Source organism: Schistocerca gregaria, unplaced genomic scaffold (assembly GCF_023897955.1).
Source record: "Schistocerca gregaria isolate iqSchGreg1 unplaced genomic scaffold, iqSchGreg1.2 ptg000569l, whole genome shotgun sequence".
In the NCBI taxonomy this organism is placed as follows: domain Eukaryota; kingdom Metazoa; phylum Arthropoda; class Insecta; order Orthoptera; family Acrididae; genus Schistocerca; species Schistocerca gregaria.
In genome coordinates, this window is record NW_026061960.1 from 441,567 (window position 1) to 462,784 (window position 21,218).

General features: G+C 51.5%; 9 protein-coding genes across 10 annotated transcripts; 5 read left to right on the forward strand and 4 right to left on the reverse strand.

Moving 5' to 3' along the window:
- Positions 1-4,387: 4,387 nt before the first annotated feature.
- On the reverse strand, positions 4,388-5,791 carry LOC126315363 (solute carrier family 35 member B1-like). Of its 2 annotated transcripts, XM_049992612.1 has the most exons (3): positions 5,533-5,791; positions 5,372-5,472; positions 4,388-5,308 (listed from the first exon to the last, which is right to left on the reverse strand). In XM_049992612.1, the coding sequence occupies exons 1-3, from the start codon at positions 5,697-5,699 to the stop codon at positions 4,551-4,553; spliced, it is 1,026 nt and encodes a 341-aa protein (XP_049848569.1). In that variant the 5' UTR covers positions 5,700-5,791; the 3' UTR covers positions 4,388-4,550. The 2 variants fall into 2 exon arrangements, with proteins under 2 accessions (XP_049848569.1, XP_049848568.1); XM_049992611.1 differs by having other exon boundaries at positions 4,388-5,472.
- A 10-nt stretch (positions 5,792-5,801) lies between these two features.
- On the forward strand, positions 5,802-7,779 carry LOC126315362 (malate dehydrogenase-like). The gene is made up of 4 exons (XM_049992610.1): positions 5,802-5,903; positions 6,050-6,090; positions 6,180-6,377; positions 6,590-7,779. The coding sequence occupies exons 1-4, from the start codon at positions 5,867-5,869 to the stop codon at positions 7,664-7,666; spliced, it is 1,353 nt and encodes a 450-aa protein (XP_049848567.1). The 5' UTR covers positions 5,802-5,866; the 3' UTR covers positions 7,667-7,779.
- On the reverse strand, positions 7,752-8,902 carry LOC126315365 (2,3-bisphosphoglycerate-dependent phosphoglycerate mutase-like). The gene is made up of 4 exons (XM_049992614.1): positions 8,534-8,902; positions 8,296-8,394; positions 8,187-8,233; positions 7,752-8,123 (listed from the first exon to the last, which is right to left on the reverse strand). Exons 1-4 carry the CDS (start codon positions 8,870-8,872, stop codon positions 7,844-7,846), a joined length of 765 nt encoding a protein of 254 aa, XP_049848571.1. The 5' UTR covers positions 8,873-8,902; the 3' UTR covers positions 7,752-7,843.
- On the reverse strand, positions 8,862-9,907 carry LOC126315364 (thiamin pyrophosphokinase 1-like). Its single transcript, XM_049992613.1, has 3 exons — positions 9,569-9,907; positions 9,132-9,483; positions 8,862-9,064 (listed from the first exon to the last, which is right to left on the reverse strand). The coding sequence occupies exons 1-3, from the start codon at positions 9,896-9,898 to the stop codon at positions 8,925-8,927; spliced, it is 822 nt and encodes a 273-aa protein (XP_049848570.1). The 5' UTR covers positions 9,899-9,907; the 3' UTR covers positions 8,862-8,924.
- A 731-nt stretch (positions 9,908-10,638) lies between these two features.
- On the forward strand, positions 10,639-11,484 carry LOC126315418 (DNA excision repair protein ERCC-8-like). Its single transcript, XM_049992670.1, has one exon. The coding sequence runs from the start codon at positions 10,639-10,641 to the stop codon at positions 11,482-11,484; it is 846 nt and encodes a 281-aa protein (XP_049848627.1).
- A 204-nt stretch (positions 11,485-11,688) lies between these two features.
- LOC126315336 (uncharacterized) lies at positions 11,689-15,517 on the forward strand. Its single transcript, XM_049992587.1, has 3 exons — positions 11,689-12,027; positions 12,117-12,263; positions 12,377-15,517. The coding sequence occupies exons 1-3, from the start codon at positions 11,827-11,829 to the stop codon at positions 15,380-15,382; spliced, it is 3,354 nt and encodes a 1,117-aa protein (XP_049848544.1). The 5' UTR covers positions 11,689-11,826; the 3' UTR covers positions 15,383-15,517.
- LOC126315338 (tryptophan--tRNA ligase, cytoplasmic-like) lies at positions 15,225-16,863 on the reverse strand. Its single transcript, XM_049992589.1, has 2 exons — positions 16,614-16,863; positions 15,225-16,526 (listed from the first exon to the last, which is right to left on the reverse strand). Exons 1-2 carry the CDS (start codon positions 16,820-16,822, stop codon positions 15,542-15,544), a joined length of 1,194 nt encoding a protein of 397 aa, XP_049848546.1. The 5' UTR covers positions 16,823-16,863; the 3' UTR covers positions 15,225-15,541.
- A 760-nt stretch (positions 16,864-17,623) lies between these two features.
- LOC126315337 (probable lysosomal cobalamin transporter) lies at positions 17,624-19,507 on the forward strand. Its single transcript, XM_049992588.1, has 3 exons — positions 17,624-17,696; positions 17,756-17,966; positions 18,046-19,507. The coding sequence occupies exons 1-3, from the start codon at positions 17,637-17,639 to the stop codon at positions 19,284-19,286; spliced, it is 1,512 nt and encodes a 503-aa protein (XP_049848545.1). The 5' UTR covers positions 17,624-17,636; the 3' UTR covers positions 19,287-19,507.
- Positions 19,508-19,680: 173 nt separating this feature from the next.
- Positions 19,681-21,216, forward strand: LOC126315419 (uncharacterized). Its single transcript, XM_049992671.1, has 6 exons — positions 19,681-19,771; positions 19,890-19,948; positions 20,026-20,068; positions 20,237-20,364; positions 20,424-20,684; positions 20,803-21,216. The coding sequence occupies exons 1-6, from the start codon at positions 19,681-19,683 to the stop codon at positions 20,926-20,928; spliced, it is 708 nt and encodes a 235-aa protein (XP_049848628.1). The 3' UTR covers positions 20,929-21,216.
- The last annotated feature ends 2 nt before the right edge of the window (positions 21,217-21,218 follow it).

The window sequence follows — 21,218 nt, forward strand, 5'->3', positions numbered from 1 at the left end:
CATCAGCAGGGCGTTATAGGACCGAGCGCTGACCGGCAGGCGCGACTCGCCGTCGCGCTCCAACTCGTTGGCGGCCACACCCAACAAAAACGCCCAGTCGTCAAAGGAAAATTCGCTCGAACTGTCGCTACCCGCGACGGCGGGGACCAGTCCGAACGCCACAAATCGCAGGAACGCGCTGCAGTAGTTGCTCGCCTCCAAATCGGCCAGGCGCTCGGACGAGCGGGAGCGAGTCAGGTACAACTCTTTTAAAAAAATGTACCGACTTATTATCTGCAGAACTATGTCGAGCGGGAAGGGCCTATCCAACTCGGTCGAGACGTAGTCGCACAGGACCGTCAGTCCCATCATCGCGTCGACGACAACCGTCGTGTCCGCGGACGACGCGGGGATGGCGTCCAGGGCGCACTCGAGCGCCTGGAAGACCAAGTCGGACGGAATTTCCGCAATCAGTACGCGGTGGGCATGATTTTCGAGCAGAGACACGTGCCTCGGCTGCTTCAAGAAGTAGTCCCTCCATATCTGGGCAAATGTGAGTCCGGAATCGTGCTCGAAGCCGCATCGCCAGAACTGAAGGAACAGGAACTGGACGACCAGACCCCTCAGCGCCGCTCGCAAACCGGACGAGTGACCGGCCATCCACGACAGGTCAGACAGCAGGCAGGCCAGGAACCCCTGCAGGAGAGAAGGGGACGCGAAAAACAGGCTCAGAAGCGGGTTCAAGCAGTCGGCGTAAACGGAAAGGTCGAAGGGCTTCCAAAGAGAAGCAATGCGCGAATCCTCTAAATAGACCTCTCGGACTCGCAAATGAGTCAGTTGCGGAATGAGAAACACGAGCGATAATAACTCGTAAAAGGAGGGTGCCCCAGACGCTGTCGGCCGAGTCAGGTAGGCAAACTGAGCCTTTGCAATCGAGGAAATGTAAAAAAAAAGGTTCCTTAAGGAGGAAAGCGCGAAGGCGAGAAACGAGGCACTGGAATCGGAGCGCTGCGAGTCGCCGACGCCTTTCGCCTCAGTGACGGAATCTGTTGTCAGAAGTCTGGAACCAGGATGAGAAAGCTTTGCTGCTCTTTCGAGAAGCTTGTCCGGGAACATCCAATCGTCTTCGTTGATCGCTCTGGTTGGACTCCAACTCAGCCATTCCACGTCCAAATACTTCATGGACCAAACAAAAACGCTCCATCCGTCCTCCGCGGTTCCGGTCAGCTTCCAAAGTAAGTCAGACCTTCTCTCGTCGTCGTCGGTCAGTTGAACCAGCGCAATGGCCACTTCCGCCAGGCCCTCCGGATGCCGGCAGTTCAGACGCTCAACTTCGACCAGTGACGTCAACTCCGCGACCAGCTCGCCGAAGGCCGCCGCGTCCCTGTCGCGGATTCTGGCGAGGCCCGTCTGAAGGACGAGCTGCCACGCCGACTGCCTCCAATTCGTACACAAATAAACCAGCGTTTTGACGAGAGCGCGCTGACGCGGCTCCGACACGTCGCCGATCTCGAGCAACGCCGCGAACATCGAAGCCAGCACGCCCGCCGCCGGCACGTCCGCCGAGGGATCGCACTCGCGAAAAGAAGCGCAAAACCTGTCAACAATTTCATCGAGCAACTCGGTGCTCAAAAAACCTGTCATCCTCGCCGCCGCCGCCGACGAACCTGAGCTCTTCCCGCGGCCTTCGCTCCGTCCGTCGACGACCCTCTCGGCGCGCCCCACCTCCGAGCTCGACTTTTCGACCGGTTCTAAGCGCCTCCCCGTCACGAGCAGGCCTAGGCAGTCTGCGTGCAGAGCCAGTCGCTCAATCGGAAAACCGGCGATTTGTAGCGCGTAGCGGTCCAAGACCTCACTCCTCCACCTCTCGCGGCCAGACGAGTCGATTTCGTCCAGTATCGACACCAAAATGTCCTCCCTGTCGGCCTCGACCAAGCGCTCTACCAGCTTGCTCCAAGGCTCCCAAAACCGCTCTCGGCTCGTCGCCTCGACCCCGGGCAAGCAGCGAAACGCAATCCACGCCAGCAACGGCGACAGCCGAGCGCGAGTCGCCAGCGCCGACTGACACGCTTCCCCGATGCGCTCCTTTTCAACTGGGTCAAACTGCTCCGGCCACGCCTTGAGCACTTCCTCGACATACGCCAATTGTATTTTTCGCTCCTCTGAAACGAAATTCGAAAAATCGTCCACCAACCGCGCCGGTACCAGGCAGGCCCTGATGTGCGCAACGGCCGTATTTCTTCGCGCCTCCTCCTCTCGACCGCGCCCTCCCTCCGCGGCGCATCGCGGGAGGGTGCTGGGGCGCGCGCCGCTCGCGCCTTGCTTCAAACTGCACAGAAATTCAACGCATCGGTCCTTCAACCAGCGCTTCTCTTCCTCTTCCGCGCCGGACTCCGGACCGAACAGAGGAGACACCTGCTCCGCCAGTCGCTCGCAAACCTGCTTCAACACGTCCTGCAGTCTCTCACGCTCCGACAAGTCCAGCAGAAACGCGGCCAGCTCCGACACCGCGCAACCAGACGTCAGCACCTTGGACCAACCCGAGTCGAAGCACATTCGAGCGCTCGGAAACACGAACCGTTCTAATATCGCGCCTCGCTCCTGAGCCAAGTTCTGCCTGGTAGCGTAGTCCACCGCGAACTTGAGAGCGGTGAAAAACGTTTCGAGCAAAACACACAAATACGAACTCGCCGTCGACAATCGCCGTTGGTCCAAAATCTGCGACCAGCAACACTTCAGCACCTCGTGGAAAAACTGGTGCTGCTCTGGCACGGGATCCTTATCGATCAAGCAGAGCAGCGCCCTGAACTGTCTGTACATCTCCAAATGCGACTTGTTCGCCGTCAGTGCTTTTTTCAAAATCGAGGTCAAACGCTTCGAACCATTCAAGTCTAAAACCTCGCGCCGCGTCCAGACGCCCGGCTCGTTCTTCACGAGCGTCAGCACGGCCTCCCAAGCCTTCAACTGCACGCCCATGTCCTTGTCTGCGATGGACGAAAACATAGGGATCAAAAACCCAGACCAGGGGAACATGGACTCGTAAAGCCGCCTTCTCGCGACCGTCGTGAAGAAGACGCAAACGGAAGCTCGCACCTTCTCAAAGGGCCACTGGCACTTGGACACCAAGCTCTTGAGCATCTCGTGCTCTTCCACAAACGGCCTAGCCACCTCAAGCGACGGAACTTCGGACAGCAAGTGCGAAAACAACAAAATACTGGCACTGACCAGACGGCCGGCGCTCTCCGCCTCCTCCTCGTCCTTCGCGTCGGTCTGGGCCACCTCCAGATGAGAAGCGACGAGCGAGAGTATCTCGATTTGGCAAAAAGCTACAGCGTTCTTGTACTTGCTCGGGGGAATCACTGAACGAATAGACCGCTCCGCCGCCGCGGAAGCCTCTCGGTTTGGGTCAAACGCCGCGAACACCCACGTAGGAAAAAATACCTTAAACTGCAAAGCAATCGACCTACGAAATCGCGTTAGGCCCGTCGTCAGTCCCTCCCTCTGTCGATCTCGTGTACAAAATCAGCACGCCCCCCTCAACAAACCGCGAGGCAGGTATCGCCCCCTGTCTATCTCGACCGCCACGCCGTCCCGCGTCGGGTGTGCGCGAACAACCCGCATACTTTTTGTATTTTTTCGCCACCTCGCCCATCAACTCGACGGCCGCCACTCGAACCTGCGGGTACGGGCACTCGGCCAACGTCAAGAACTCATTGACCCAACTCGTGAGCACGTTCAATAAATCCTCCTCGGACGACGGCGCGCCGACGCGCGGCGAAGACTGCTGTCCCGCGGACTTGGTCGCCCCCTCCTCGGGCTCCTCAATGAGCAGCACCCTCAACTCTTCCAACCCCTTGAGTTTTGTGTCGGCGTTCTTTTTCGTAATCTTTTTAAAAACAACTTTGTACTCAAACTTGAGATTCTTCAATTGAAGAAGGTCAGTAGACGCGCCAAAAAAATAGCTCGAAGCGAGGCACACCACGTACGAAGCTAAGCATCGAAGACCCGAACCCCCTCAGGGGAGTGCTACCGAAGCCGGCGCATTCCGAGCGCAGGGACGACGCGCTTTCGCTAGACAGAATGAACGCCGAAATGGGTTAAAACCGAATTCAACGAGAACCCCGTCGGCCAACCGTCGACCCCGTAACACTCCGACATACAAATCACCATTTTGCGACTTTCGATGGGCCATCAGGGAAGACAAGGATTACACGAAAAAACAAAAAAAAAAACTAATTGACAAATCACAAAAAAAGGGAGGAGATAATTGTCTAATCGGAGATGCGAGCGAAAAGCACCACCCCCTCGGCGAGCAACCGTTCGATCACTTCGAGACCCAATACAACCAATTCACCATCAATTCGCTCGTCGGCAAGGCGCGAACGGCCAGATCATAGCCCGCTCACGAGCAATCCTGATAGACAGGTCCTGGTACCGCCCGCTCTGCACAGAGCCAAACGCTATAGGACTAAGCAGCTCACGCGCAGACTATCTAGGCACCGCTCACACAACGTAACGCCACCCAATCGACGCCGTGACTAAGCTGGCTTCAAACTTTATATAAAGCTGGTTCAACCACGCTTTTCCTGAGATTTTGAGAAAATGTCAATGGACAGCCCTACGAACACGATCGTCAGTGCCATCCATTGCTTCAAACTGAGCAGGTGGTTGAACCAGATTATGGACACGAGAATTGAAAAGAATTTCCGGCTAGTGGTGATCACACTCAGGGTAAGCGGTCCAAATTGCCGCAAAATTCGGAAGATGAAGAATTGTCCTATCGAATTGCATATCGCTTGGGCAGCCACAAGCAGCAACACCGACGGAAATTCTACGCAAAACTGCAGCGAAGGGAGGAATTCGCCTTGGCTCAGAAATACAAAGAGCGATGTAAAAGCTATCCAAAAACTTGTCCAGAAGTTGAGGTGGTTAGCCGAAGGTCGATAGCGCTTGATATGATAGTCTTGCAGGGACCCCGTTACGCCATCCAACAGCAAAGACAGCAGTACCAACGTAATTCCAAAATAATTATGTACATGAGTCTGAGCGTATGTATAGCGATCTTGTTCGCGCATAAACGCGCCGATACCCCCAGTAATAAGGAAGACAGTCAAATACTTTAGAAGGGTGTATCGACGACCCAAGATGACCACGCCCATAAGCATAACTGGAATTGGCTTGCTAGATTTCGCGAGTATCTGAGTCGGATAATCAATGTAGTCCAACGCGTAGTAAGACAAAAACAACGCCGTCATCTGTGACAGCGAAGAAAAAATATAACTGAAGGGAGAGACGGAGCCCACAAGTCGCTCTCGAGTAACGAGCATAACTAGTGCAGAAGAAGTTTGGTAAAAAGAACGCGGCAGAAAAAAAAGAACGTAAATCAAAGTACCTATATAAGCAGCTACCAAATTGGATATGCCCTGTATAAACAAGGAAAATGTAGGATAATCGAAAACCTTGCGTTGCAGTCCGAAAGTAGCTTGCTTCGAACTTGTTGCCGGTAGTACCGTCAGCCTTCAATAAAAGTCTGTCTGTAACCTTTTCACGTACAGATATTCCTGGAATCCTCCATACAAGATGAAGGATGCGTAGATTCCCGTCGCATAGAAAATCAACTTAAAGGCCTCTTTGAGTTTCTCTTTTTTTGCCGATTTAGGGTTCAGATTATCAGAAGAGGAAGAATATCTCTTGTGGAATATTCTCGTGTCGAGAGACATTGTAGAGCTCGGAATATCAAATTTGAAGGCGTTTGGAGAACTTATATACAAAAAAATAAAATAGCCTACGACAATGAATTATTGTAGCGGCTTTGCGCAAAAAAGAAGTTTTATGTAAAATGTTTTCGATTTGGAAATAAATCAATCCAAGCCAATCTTGTAGCAAAATGCTCTGTGGAAGAACGACAAGAAGGGTGTGCAGTGGTGCGTAGCAAACAGAGGGTGCTTCGACTAACCAAACGGGCGGTCAGCTTTACATCTTCATGGCATATCTTGCTCGCTTCAATAGAGCTATCTTTACCCCACCATCTAATAGTATTTACGAGTGTATCTTTCGGAATCTTGAACAGGGTCAAATGTCACGAAGGCCAAATGGCGCTACAAAAAAAACGTACAAGACAAAATGCACAAAAGTGCAATGTAATCAATATAGAGTAAATAGCGTTTTGGCTAATCTCTGACGAGCCCTTTTTTGTACAGGCGCGAAGTGTATCAACCACCGATTCCCTCGCCGAAAAATTGACAGAGGAGTTCGCTATCAATTTGAAACGACATCTGGAAGAGAATAGATACACCAATGCCGACAAGGCCTTCAAGCTAATTTTAGAAAAATTGGATGCTGACACAAGAGTTGATGCACTTCAATACTTTCGAGGTATTCATGCCGTCACTGAAGCAGTACGTCCGTCTACTCTGATGAATTTTAACGCTGTGTGTTCAAAAGATATGCTCTGAGTCAGAGTTTTGCTGCTGCCTCATATGTGTGGCAGGTGCTCGATGTATCGGCCGTTTGCTGTGCAATCGATCAAAATACATAATGTGTATAACGCTTATTTATCGTATAACGGTTAGTTACTAAACGAACCTATTGTGCCGTCTTTCGCGAATAGTTTACCGATGTTCCTGGTGCGAACAAACATGAAAATCAACGTATCCTTGCAGCCTTGAATGATATTCTCAGCCAAGCCCATTCTGAATGTTCCACTGCCTCCGAGCCTGTTAAAATTGCCGTGACAGGTGCATGTGGAAACATTGGATATGCGCTGATTTTTCGCATTGCTTCCGGGCAATTGTTAGGTCCCAATATACCCGTACAGCTACACCTCCATGACGTGCCTGCTGCCGAACAAGCTCTTCTAGGCATTTCGATGGAACTGGAAGACTGTGCGTTTCCATTACTCCGAGGGGTCAAGACCTTCACGAACCCGGAGAGTGCATTCGAAGACGTCGATTACGCACTGCTCGCCGGATCTAAGCCCCGCGGAAAAAGTATGGAACGTAAGGACCTTCTGCGAGGAAACGCCACCATTTTCTTAGAACAAGGCAAGGCACTGAATAAATCGGCGAAAAAATCTGTCAAAATTCTCGTCGTTGGAAATCCAGCCAATACGAACTGCCTGGTTCTGAAGAGCAATGCACCCAACATTCCTTCAAAAAATTTCACTTGCATGACTAGGCTCGATCACAATCGAGCTCTGTACCAAATAGCAAAAAAGGCCCAAGTCAACATACATGATATTCAGAACATGGCTGTCTGGGGCAACCACAGCTCAACTCAATATCCCAATATCAACCATGTTCTCATCAATGGGACACCAGCAACTGAAGTCATCAAGGATCCGGACTGGGCAGTCAAAGAATTTATCCCCACCATCCAACAACGAGGTGCATCTATAATCCTCGCTCGGGGCGCATCTTCCGCCGCCTCTGCAGCCTCTGCTATAATCGACCATATGCGAAGTTGGGTGTACGGTACGCGTGGAGAATGGACCTCCATGGGCGTGATATCAAACGGAGAATATGGCGTTACTCCCGGGATATGCTATTCATACCCTGTTGTTGCATCTGGTGGTCAATATGAAATTGTCAAGGACCTCCAGATCGATCCGTTTAGTGCGGAATGTCTCGAAAAAACTCACAAGGAGCTTTTGGAAGAACGTGACGCTATTGCCGATCTTTTATCTTAGAAGACACACACATCACTTAACGCCTCTCCTTCTTTGACGCTAAACTAAAATTTTAAAAAATTTCAAATAAACTGCGTATACAATATTGGTGCATGGTGTCATTAAACAAAAAAGTTTTTTTCTTTTAGTTCTTTAAAAGAACAGGACTACACGTCACTTGTAGGTTAGGCAAATCCCTTAATTAGATTTAGCCTTTCCTTGAGCCGCGACTGCTGCCTGTGCCTTGGCGACAACATCATCATCAGCTAAATAATAATGGCGTATAGGCTTGAGGTCTTGGTCCAGTTCATACACCAATGGGATTCCAGTTGGCAAGTTTAATTCTACAATATCTTGATCGCTAACGTTATCCAAATATTTGACAAGAGCACGCAAGGAATTTCCATGGGCTACGATCAATGTCCTTTTGTTGCTTCTGATGGCAGGTGCAATTTCTTCATGCCAAAGTGGCAAAAATCTGAAAAAAAAACAAGTAAGGAAAATTTGAGTCAAAGGGATTTTGTTGAAAAATTATATGTACCGAGCAACCGTCAATTTCAATGATTCGGCCCTAGGAATTTCTTCTGGCTGCAAAGAAAAAAGCTCAGTAACTTAGAACCCGAAAACAAATTGTTAAAAAATGCACGCACCTTAAGTGAGGCATAGCGCCTGTCCTTACCTGGATAGGATGGGTCATTTTCTTCCATTGATGGTGGCGGCGTGTCATAACTGCGTCTCCAAATTTTAACCTATCAGGCGAAAATGCCAATTCGGCCAACGCGGCAAACGTGGTTATTTGAATACTCTGTGCAAAATTTTGTAGATTGCAAAACAGCACATGTGATGATAATTTGAATAAATCGCCTACTAGCTTATGGTTATATGTACCTGTTCTTCTCCATATTTTGCTGCTGTTTCTCCCTTGTCTAGTCCTTGCAGTGCTCCATACATACGCTCGTTCAATCTCCATGAGCGTATCACAGGGAGCCAAATTTGGTCTGTTTCTTCCAATATAATCCACATGGTTTTGATAGCACGCTTCAATACAGAAGTGTAGACGACGTCAAACTCATAGCCCTTTTCTTTGAGCAACACACCCGCTTGCTTAGCTTCTGTGACGCCCTTGGACGAGAGATCGATGTCTACCCATCCAGTGAATCGGTTCATTTGATTCCATAAGCTTTCGCCATGTCGGACTAAGCAAAGCTTGTGGACATGTTCTGACATGTTGTAAGCGAACAAATAACTACAAAAAAAATTGATTGTGCTAAAATACAAACTACTGCTTTACATTTGATGAGGTTATATCGCCATAGTCAAAAGACCAAATGCAGGCAGAGGAAACCTCTATACTGACTATTGAGTTAACAGTTTCATTGGAAGTACTTATAAAATTTTCAAAGGAGAGCTGCTGGTTATCTAGAAGCAAAAAAAGTAAGGTTTATGTAAAAGTGTGTGTGTAGTAAACCGTTAGCAAATATCGTACTTAAATTCCATTTCAGGCCAGAGGATTTGACGAAATCAACTGGACTGCCCAAAGGAATAATACCGCATTTCATGCCGACAGGAGTGTGGATTTTATGAAGTCCGCGTTGTAGGATTAGACACAGGTTATTGCATCCAATCAGGGTGATCTGCTTGTTTACAATCCCCCAACAGGAGTGTAAATTCCCCAATTCCTGAGATATGTTGCCTCCAAAAACACCGGTTAGGACTATGTCTTTAGAGTTTTTGGTTGAGCGAGGTTCGCCACTGCCTTCGTCATCAGAATTTAAGAAATCCAAAGCTTTATCTATGTCTGTCTTGTCTTGGCAAGGTATATATATAAATTTTGTCCTCTGCAAATCCGGAGCAGAAAATGGGAAAACTGCAAGTCAGAGCGATGAATGTGTTATCGATTGTTAAAGCGTGTATAATAAGTACATGGCGCAAATAGAAGTCTTTTGTGTCTTGTCGAACAGAATCTAGATCTCCAATACAGTGAGTCGGTACATAGTCTGCAGGATTCAAGTGAGATTCCTTGATCCGGTCATAGACTCGATTTGCACCTCCATCCGCGCAGATCCTCGGGTACGTGTGTTGCCAAAGTGCTTCGAAATGAGGCGGTAATACTTGATTGGCGATTATTAGCGGGCCAAAGGCATCGGCGTTGCTTTTAGCCGTGTCACTGGGGTAGGCGAGGGCGTCTCCAAAGTGCTTGACCACTTTTTTTGGAAAGAGCCAGCCTCTGCATGGCCATGTGTAACTATACATACTCAGGCTATGGGTAAATTGGGACAAAAAATAAAATAGAGTACACTATTATCATTAAAAAGCTGAATTTATAAATTTGCAAATAAGTTTATAGAGGGCATCGCAATAACCAGAATTTTGGTGTCCCCAGTTTTGCAATCGGTTTTCAGCGACGCCGTGGCCTTCATGCCGCGATGCTTCGGCACCTATACCTCAGAAACCTCGGCCTTATCAGGCCCTGGAAGTTTGGGGAGAAGGAAATTTTGAAAAGGACCTACAGTCTTGAACTCAGCAATATGAAGAGCATTCACACGGGAAGCGAGACGTCGATTTTGTCGCTTGACTTCGATCATTCTGACGAGCGGTTGTACGATACGGGCTCGGCGCGACGAGAGAGAAATTTTATAAAAATAAATGCTGATCGTTTGACATGTATCAATTTTCGAATTGTAGTCTGATTTCGGGAGATCTCAATTCCACCATTTCTTTGTATGATATGCTCGATACTGCCGACATAGGCGAGGTGAGGAACTTTGAGCCGTGCGTTACCATATCGAAGTAAGTGCCCCTCTGTTGTGCCAGCGATGTATGAGAATAAATAATTTGACGAATTTTTGTTGATTGCAAAATTCAGACACAATCACGTTCGTGGTCATCGCAGCGGCGTGACATGCGTCTCGTGGTATCCGCACGATACAGGATTGTTTCTGTCCGGGTCTTACGATGGCAGCGTTCGTGTTTGGGACCCAAACAAGGTGGAGATGGTTCACAAGTTTCAATTTGAGCCGCCTGTGAACGCGCTGTCGATGTCGCCGATTAAGTCCCACCGGCCGTTCGTCGCGGTTGGCACACAGGAATCAGATATATATTTGTGCGATTTGAGGCTTGGCTGCAAGGGGCGAGTTCTTTCGGCGCACTCAGCTTCGATTACGGCGTTGGCGTGGGACTTGGGCGACGAGAACCTGTTGGTTTCGGGCTGTTCTGACGGAACTATGTGTATGTGGGACATTCGTTTCCCCAAGTTTTTCGTTTCCTTCGATCAGAGCGTTCATTTGGGCGACAAGATAGAGCTAGAGGCGTACAACGAGCGACGAGAACAGGGCATGCCCGCTGCCCACTGCGGCGCGGTTTCCAGCGTTTGCTTCGTGCCTGGAAGGAGACAGATTTTGTCTTCGGGGGCGGACCAGGCGATGCACTTGTGGGATGTGGATTACGGCACGAATCTGCTGGTCCACTATCCGAACATTCAGAACAAGGGCACCGTGAAAATTTCGACCAGTAGCGATGGCGTTTTGGTCTATCATCCGTGTCGACGCCAGATTTGCGTGTTCGATATAAAAACTGGCAAAAAAGTAAGAACGTTGTCCGGGCACTACGAAAACGTCAAGGTGTCGGTTTTCCACCCGCATCTGCAAGAGCTGTACAGTGGCAGTGCAGACGGAGAAATATTGATCTGGGTGCCGTCTGGGGACCAGAAGGGCCGCTTGGACCCCAGCGCCGTAGCTGCTGACGCCAGGAAATACCGGACGGGGTCCGACGAGCGCCGGGATCCGGGGGCCGACGCAGAGATCCAAGAATGTGACTGGTATGAGGACGAGGGGCTTTGACGTGGCGGGGGGGTGCATACGACCTGGTCACACGCGTAATGTCGACTCGAACGTGTGACGACTCTCTTTCGGTGAACGCGCCCTTCGCGACTGGGCACAGGCGCGAGTCGCTCTTCGTTTTCGGAGTTTGCGACCGATCCCGGGCGCGCAGAGATCCCGTGAAGGGTGTTCGCACCGCACCCATAAGGTCTAGAGCACATAGTATTTATTTTTTTGGCGACCAGAATTTACTATTATTGCCGTGGCCAATCAGGTGTGCACCGTCTCCGATCAGAGACGAAGCTCCGTATTCGAACGGAGCTCCAGCAAGTGAAGTGCGCCCCGCTGCGATAGGCTGCAGACATGAAGGCCGCATACGTTAACGCCGTTTGCGCAACCACGTTGGTCGTACTGGTTTTGTTGTTTTGCTATAGCTTGATTACCGAGGATCGCGGCAACGCGAACAGATGCAAGATGTTCTACTGCTACTCGCCCAAATTTCACTTGATATATGTGTCCGGCCCTTCGAATGCTTCCTACAGACTATATCGTTACATCGACAAAGTACGTTGAGCGAGCAGAGTTGAATTTGCCTGCTACCCCCGAAACCCGCCCTTTTGCGCTCACCTTTGCTCCTATTCGACGCGCGGAAGTCCAACGACCGCCCCAGAGGGATACCGGTCTTGTTCTTGCCGGGCACCGGCGGATCCCACATCTACTCGAAGTTCACCGGGTCGTCCCTCCTGCACATGCGGCTGCGCGAGGGACTCATTTTCGGGTTCGAGTACGACTCTTTTGAGGTACGCCGCTCGAGGGGTCGACGGTCTCGAGGCGTCGGCGCGCGGCGCGGAGCCGCCTGCGAAGGGGAGAGCATTGACGCAGCGCCTTTTTTTTTCCCCCCTCTTTTCGACAGGAGTTGGAGAGGCTCGCGCAGAGCTCGATGCTGAACAAGTTCGACGTGTACGCGATCGACTTCTTGCACGAGGAGAGTTTTTACTCCGCGTCGATATTGAGGTGTCAAATCGATTTTTCCGTTAAATGCGTCAACCACATTTTGTCTTTGTACGGCGCCGAAGCGACCGAGTCGTACACTCCCCCGAGTTCCGTCTTGTTGTACGGGTTCTCCATGGGCGGCGTCGTCGCCAAGGGCATCTACACGTCGCCCTTTTACGTGCCCGGCACGATCAGGACCATTTTCACGGTCAACACGCCACACGATTTTTCGGCGTTTTCTATTCTCGCCGACACCAAGCGGCTCGTGAGCGCCATAAACCGGATGTGGGCGACGCAGTGTCGAGACGAGCACAGCGAGCTCAGCCAGGTCGTCATTGCCAGCTTTTCCTCCGGCTTTCTCGACATACAGGTCCCGGCCGCGCACACGAGTCTCAACGCGGTACACAATTGTCCCTATCAATACTCTGCCGTCACCACCTCCATGTACAACGTTTGGAGCTCCACCTACCACAACATGGTCGTCTCGTGCCACCAGTTTCAGAACGCCTTGGCCTTCGTCATCGCCAGCATGATCGACCCACAGACCAGGCAAATCTACCACTCCGCGCACAAGAGGTTTTCGGTCATCAAGAAGCTCGAGCCTCGCATAAAGAGGGCCCTTCGCTTCGAGCCGCGGCTCCCACAGCGGGCGCTCGACCCCCTGTCGCAAAGCGAGCTCAACGGCTTTTTTCGAGGCGGACTCGAGTCTGCCGGCTATTCGCCGCGCATCAGGCAATACACTCATTTTTGCCCCTACCTCGAGCTCTTTAGGGGCCATTCCCCCGCCGGTGGCCACGCCAGCCCTCGCCTGGTCTTCCCGTCCCCCGATCCTCTCGACCCCGCCCTCAACTTCGACCTCGTCCAATACCTCAAGTCCCTCTCCTCCACGCACGAATTCACGCTCGCCGTCGGCCGCAGGACCGACCACTTGATCAAGAGGTGGCACCTCGACGACTTCCCGCCGGGGTCTCTCTTCGTCCTCCACACCAACGTCGTTCGGCCGAACATTCTCGTCCTCGTCGTCGACGAGACCACCAACCAACTCCTCAACCTCGACAACCAACTCGTCGCCATACCCTACAAATTCAAGCAGGACCACAACCACAGGCGCTCCTGGAAGCTCCAGAGGTCCTACCTGCTCGCCTTCAGGACCGACGACGACAGGCTCAAAAAGCTCACTGGCAAAAAATCTTTGTACGTCCTCACTCACCAACGGTACTCCAAAGGCATCTCCTTCTCCAGCAACATCTACGACGAGTTCCCCATATATGATTCGAACCCGTTCCTCGCCGCTCAGGTCCAAAGCGACTCCGAATCGCTCACCTGGAACGTCGCCAACCCATTCAGAAGGGTCCTCAAACTCGACCCCTACCGCATCCTCCACAACGTCACCTTTCCGCGCTTGAACCCAATCCTCGTCTACAAGGTCGAGCTCCAGAGAACTGGCCCGCCCTCCGGCAGCTACGTGGAAAGCGTCAACGGATCCGACGCGACGCAAAGCATTCTGTCGCACATCATTCTTTACTCCCCCCACCTCGGCGAAGTTCGTCACTCCGACTCCTACGTCTTCCTCAAATACCACGCCAACAGACACGGCCTCAAGCACAACGACCCCCTCCACCCGCCCGCACCTCCTGGCGAAGCCCCGCCGTCGCCGCGCTCAACCGACCCCGACCACGCTCCCCTCCGCCTCGTCGTCCTAACCGACCCAAGATACACCTACCAATTGGCGGCCTCCATCAGCTGGGTCCACACCGTCTCCCTGGTCGCGAGAAATTGGGCCCTCATCGTCCTCAACGTCTTCGTGTTCAACTCCTTCGTCATCTTTCACCACTACCGCGTGCTCCTCACCAACCGCCACTGCTCGCCTCAAACCTCCCCCCTCGGCCGCGACAAATGCTCCAGGGGACCCCTCCTCCACGTCTTCGATGTCGTCACCTACATGCTGCTCAACTACCACTACTACCTGTTCTACGTCCTCCTCTCCGTCTGCATGGCCCTCTATTGCTCCAGCTACGCCTCCAACCACCACGAGCTCTCCATCCAATACCCCCCCACGCTCACCCCTCACTGGACCTCCTTCCTCGTCCTGCTCTTCATCCTCCTCGCCACAACCTGGATCCACGCGCTCTTTTATTCCCTCTTCCTCTTCGTGTTGTACCAAATATCCAACGCCGCCTGCTCGATCTCCCGCCTCTCTCGGTCCGCGCTGCGCCGCCTCTTCAACCTCCTCTCCGGCGCCCTCCACCTCAAACCCCACCTCTGGCAAAACCGGCTCTCCCCTCTGCTCGCGCTCACCGGCAGCGCCCCCGAAAGCCCGGACTTCGTCGGCTGCTCGCTCTCCAAGCCAAACTCCGCCCCGCACTCGTCGTACCGCCACCCCAAAACCTTCGCCCTCATCTTCGTCGCTCTTCTCGTCCTCAACTTCTACACTCACAGCATCTACGCTCTCGCCGCCTGTCTACTACTCTCCCTGTTCTTCCACCGACGAATACCCGTCTTCCCCCCCAAGCCCAACTCCCCGCAGGACAACCCCGCTCAAGTCAGCCTCAGAACCGAAGCCCACATGTTCTTCCTCTTCGCGCAAATTCTCTGCGCCGTCATGCCCTACCTCGCCCACAAGTCCTCCATCCTCCCCTACCGAGAGTCGGACTCCTACAAAAACCTGGGGCTGCTCTCCATCATCCAGACCCTGTTGGTCACCGCCAGAAAAACACACTCCGACAAAAAAAGAGAGCTCAAAACGGCCCTCAACTTCGCTCACCTGCTTCTCCTGGCGCTGCACTGCGTCTTTATTTTTCCCACCGGAAGCCTTTTCACGTTCTACGGTACGCTGGTCATCGCGATACTCCAAGAAATCGGAGACGTCTTCGAACCCAAGGTGGAACTCACAAAACCCACGCCCCTCCCTCCCTCCTTTTGCTAAAAGCGGGCGAGACGGCGGCCGACGCACCGGCCTCCGGCCCCTCGGATTCTGTGCTGCGGACGCGAGCCGCGCGTCCGTTCAGGACATCATCATGCGACTGTTCAATAGTAATAAAAATAAAAACAAAAACTGGCACCTCGATCTCGCGGGGGGGGCTCCTCAGGGAGCAGACAGATTCAACTTTCGGACGGACATGAACTCCCTGACCAAATCGTCCGAAATGCCGCTCCTGGCCGCCTGATGCCGGCGAACAAGCTCGGATATCAGCCCGACCAGTATTTTTTTGACCTCGACCGTGAGCATTTTCCCGCTCGAATATTCCGCTCTGATCCTCTGCAACTCTTTCTCGTCCTCCAAGAAGAAGCTCAGATATTGGTACGAGATGTCCACGTTCAAATCGGCGCCCAATCGCCGATGATCGGAGATGGTCGACTGCCCGCCGCTAAACGCGTACTTCATGACCTTCTCTCGAATCCGAGCTTCGGAGTCCGTCAAAAATATCGCGCTCTCTTCGACGGAAGAGCTCATCTTCTTGTCCATGCCCTGCAGCGCGGGCAAGAACTTAGAGTGAATCAGGTGCGGCTTCGGACTGCCCAGCCTGGGCGCGACGTCGCGCGTCATCAAGAAATACGGGTCCTGGTCGATTCCGCACGGAATCAGGCAAAGCATGTTCTGGCAACCCTCGAAGACCTGTGGAAACGACGAGGCAAAGCTAGGCGCGGCCTGGATGGCCGAAAAGGAAACCTTCCCAATATTACTGCTGTCGTTCACTCCAAAAATGGCTCGGACCTGATTGACCGTCACGTTTTTTTGAATTCTCAACACGTTCGGGTACAAGTGTTGTATGTACTCCAAGTTGGAAAAGATGAAGGTCTTGTTGACGTCGAAGCCGCAAGCGATGATATCGCGCACGTTTTCGATTGTGTATTGTCGGAGAGACTCCAAATTCACTTGCTTGTACAAATACTTCTCATCGTCCGTCATCTGAATGACGACGGGCACGTCGAACGCGTCCTGGAGATACTTGCAAAAGATGAACGGAATCAAATGACCGAGGTGCATCGAGTCGGTGCTCGGGCCGCGCCCCGTATACAAGTAGAACTTCCTTCCACCCTCGTACGCGTCCAGCAGCTTGTCGAGTTCTCTGTCCGTTTGAGGGTTAGAAAAACCACTCTTATTGCCGGTCGGCGGGGAAAAAAAAAAAAATAGCGCGTCGGAAGCGGAAGTGTACCTGTGACTAAAAAAAAAACCACGAGAAAGAAAAGGATGAGCCGGACGACCAGTCAGGCGCTCTATGCGCTCAACCAAACCCGGCATAATGGGCTCAGACCCGAATCTTTGAATGAGCTTTGAATAGTCGACCTTGCCGCTCACATTTTCGATGTTAACGACGAATTCATCGTCGGCGAAGCCGTCGTCCCCGGCAGCTCTGTTTTCCATAGCTTAGCCCGGTGGCGCGAAGCTAAACCAAAAAAAAATGTGTCAAACCACGAACAATCTGTACGTAAACGGTAATTTTTTTTTTTTTGTAGAGCACTCGAATACCCGTGATTCTGACGGTTCTGCGCGCAAGTTCGATACCGTATCCTAACTCAAATCGGTCCGCACAGCCCGCGCGCGCCGGCGGCGACGAAAAAAAACACCCCTGCAGGCACCGATGGACGTCTGAATAACACGTCAAAGCTTCAGACCCTCTCTGCCTCCTTCGTCCAGTCTCCCCAGCTGGGGCGGCCCGGCCCTGCGGTCCTCGCGCATCCCCTGGCGTCCCTCCGTCGCCGAGGGACCGGTCCTGCGCAAACCGCGCTTCTTCCCCGTAAAAACAATAAATGTTATAACAACTAGTTTTACACACAAGACCTAACCCCCTTTTCCTCGCATCAGCGACGAGCACCAACTGACCCCAAAAAGGGCGCACTCCCACCCCGCGCGTCCCATTCTCCGGCAGAAGGTCAAAAGACCGCGTCTGCTCGCTTTGCACCCGAAAGGCCCCTGATTTGCCTTTTTTTTTTGCACCTTTCCAGCTTATGCGTTCCTTGTTTTTCCCAACACAGCTTCTGCACAGACCAAGAGTCAAGTCTGGAGCCGCCGCTCGTCGCTCTCTATAAAAACGACTCCCCCTGGGGCCGCGCGCCCAGCCGCCGCCCCCGCCCGACGAGATTTACCGATTATGTGCGAACAATTCGTCGGATAAATTGCGCAGCAAAATAGACTTCAATTGTAAAATCAGTTCGTTGAAATTCCATTTTAAAGACCCATGAATATTCTGACATATGACGCCATTCTCATATGGGTTATCATTTTGACCACTTTTATTGTACGCCGAGCACTGGCCTGCTTGAATGTTGACTATCAGAATGCTCACCTGGTTTTCAGTTAAATCTATTTGTGATAAGCATCGTTATTTGGTATTACAGCCACAAAAAGAAAGCAGAATGGTCTACCTCCGCTATCGCGGTGCTGACTACCTCACTCTCCATACAAGCCCTGGTGGTCCTCGGTATCGACATTTTCGCAACGAACCAAGTGACCTCTTATGATCAGGTTTCGGCCCCAATTTTTTCCATTATCAGAATTCTATACTATGGTGCTGTAAAACATGTGTACCTTTTTTAGAATCGACGCCGCTCAGCTCGACGGGTCCTAACCTCGCGCACTTTTCTTAGTCTTCTACGGATCCTCCGTCACCTCTTGTTTCCTCGTCCTCCCGTTCGCCTACTTCTGGTACGAAGCCTACAATCCAGAAGAGAGCTCCTTTCAGCGGTTCATGGAAGCCTTCAAGTACACCTGCCTCTTCATCGTCTGCGCGGTCGTCATTTTGATCTTCGGCCTATTCATTCGCGTGAGCTATACCGGCAACAGTGTTCCCAACAGCGCCAAGGACTGGATAAGGGAAGTGCTGAATTCTGTGAGTCGGGAACAGTCCGCGTTCATCTTTCTGCTCGGGTCCATGAATCTGATCGGCTGTCTATTCTGGATCACGTTTACGGCCTTCGGCTTGTCCGAACTGCCCATCAGCCTGATCTGCGACGGTCTGTATTCCATGAGGAACAAGGAGGACAGCGAATCCGACATTCTGCTCGCGCATCAAGCGACTGAGCCCATCTTCGTGTCCGGGTACTCCAGCAGGATAGACGAAGGATACTACACTTGGAACCGATACATGGAGAAAGTAGAGAAGAAGTTAACTAAATTTTTTTACGGAATGAAATATTGCTACTTTTCTCTCGTCCTCATCACAGGAATTCTGTTCACCCTGGTTTCGGCTACGTTGGTCGCCTGTATCTTGACGAGCATCGTCTACCAACTGATTCAGAACTACTGCGGCCCTCAGTGCCAAATAAAGCTCTTGGCCAACCCCAACCTTCGAAACCTAATCGACAGAATACTCGGCCTCTTGCAACACATTCATCCCCTCGACTTCATCCTGCTCTCCCTAATACTGGCCTATTTTTACTTTGCGACCATCAGCGGCATTCGCTCGATCCAAATTCGCTGCTTTTTTGTCAAAATCTTTTCCTTCGGACGACACCGAACGTCCCCACAAGCTCTAATCATCGCGTCTGGCATACTCATCTTCCTAGCTATCTACCTGCCGACCGAGCTCTCCCTGTTGGCACCACAGTACACATACTGGGGACACAAGCACTGGCTCAATGAGACCGATTCAACCCATCACCCCTGTGACATTTCTCACATCTTTTCCGAAAAACTGAAAACCAACGGCTGCAAAATAACGGAAATGGGACAACTCATCTCGAAAATCATGGGCGGCTACACCCTCTTCAGCGTTGGCATCTACATCATCTCCTGGCTATTCATGCTAACTTTCATTCTAGGCATCGTCAAATCTATCTACTCTAATAGAAGGCGAAACATCTCTTACCAACTCAATGTTGTAACGTGAAATTCGCTTTCTTTCCCCAATGACTTCACATGCCGCCGCCGAAAAATGCCTCCCTCTCTCAGAGCTTCACTGCTCGCGCAAGCACCTCGGCTGTCGTATAACTTTGGGGGCGCACCACCGTCCGTGAAGAAAAATACGCAAGCTGGACGACGACCTTTTTTTTTTCAAAATCTATTGTACCATTCAGATGCGGTCGGTACGGATCGTCCCGCCGCGAGCCACTCCTTGTTTTTTTTTTCCAGCCTGAGAGCGCGCTGAATTCAGCTTTAGTTCAAAGCCCTTGGAACGCATTTCAACCCCTTTTTTCACGAGCCCTTTCTATTTTATCGCTTTGCGTCGGTAATTTAAATCGAGTTTTTTTGAGCCTTTCTGCCACTTTTGTTCGTTTAATGCCATGGATCTCTTCGATGTTTACCTCGACGATTTTCGGGTCACTTGCGAGAGGGTAAAGGAACTCATCGATAACCTACCCCTGCTAACAGAAGGTGCGTTTCGACCCTTTCCTCCGTTGCGCGCCGCAAAAATGGGGAAAAAAAAGCGGTTCCGTTACCCCCGCTGCTGCCTGGGCCTTCGCTGCAATCGGCTGATCCCCTCTGTTTTCAGACGCATTTAAAAACGCCGAGAAAGAGATAAACTACGAGATCAACGAAGCCAACCAAATAGTACATTTAAAAAAAAAAAAAATCTCTGAACGGAGTCCTGATGCTAAAACGAACGCGCTTCAATTTCCATTGTCCAGATCGAGAGTATCAATGTCGTGGCTCACAACACCCCAAATAAGCGTACGAATGCCTGTTTTTTTTCAGTGCAATCAGGCTCTTTTTTTTTTTCGCTGCGCTCGCGTTCCACTCAACGCTCACAAGATCGCGTTTTCGACGTCCGGGTCGGGCGCGCCCCGCTCAAATGAATTACCGCAATCGAAATGCGCTCCACGGATTCGCTCCTGACAGAACAAGTAGAGGAAGCGGTGGTCCTGTGCAAGCAAAAGGTGAAGGAACTGAAATCCCTGCTCAAGGAGGCGTCGATACGAACCGACCGTATCAAGCTGCTCGGAAACGGCAATTCCACAGACGACACCGTGCGTATTTTTTTTTTTTTTTTTTTTGCAAGGTTGTACCGCTAATTTCCGCCCGATAGCTCCCGTCTCTTAGCGCGCGCTCGTCTCTGCTACAGGACAACCAAAAGTTGGAAAATGGAATCCAGACGATCGACTACGCCACCAGCACCGTGTATCGTGCTAGAGACACCGGCAAAACTTCCCTCGATACGCTCGTTATGCAGCGAGATCAGCTGTTAGGACAACAGACTAGATTGGAACGCATGCAAGACAAGCTTAAAAATTCTTTAAAGATGATCACGACGATTGCCTTTCGAATGTCCGTAAACGATATGTTGAAGGCACGTCATTTGCATTTTCGGCGTTACAATTTATCCTCGAATAGGCTCCTGACCACATTTTTGTTTTTACCACGAACTTATACACTTTTCGGCGTGTCAATTTTTGGTCGTCCCACAGGTCGCGATTGTTTGCGCGCTTATTTTCTTCACCGCACTCATCATATACCTAAGATGGATCCATCGAGCGGAGACGTATGCATGGCAACCCCCTGAATCTCGTTCTGGGCCAAGCTCCAAGCTGTAACTTGACCTTTATGCCTGTTACGCGGACTTTGGCCCCCTGATACCCGTTCCTTCTAGAAAAGCGAATGGCGTGTTTTGAGCTCCTCGTTCCCCACAGCAATTTTACGTATGGGCGCGCACGGGGACCCGGACGTTGCATCGCGTCTCGTCTCTGCGCTTCTCACAGAGCCGGGTGTCGCGCGCGCGAGCAAAAGACGGGCCGCTTGCAGGGAGAGGCTGCACTCTTTGATTCGTCCAGATCACGGACACCACTTTTTAGGGACGGCCTCGTTTGAGTGAGAGTTGTCGAAC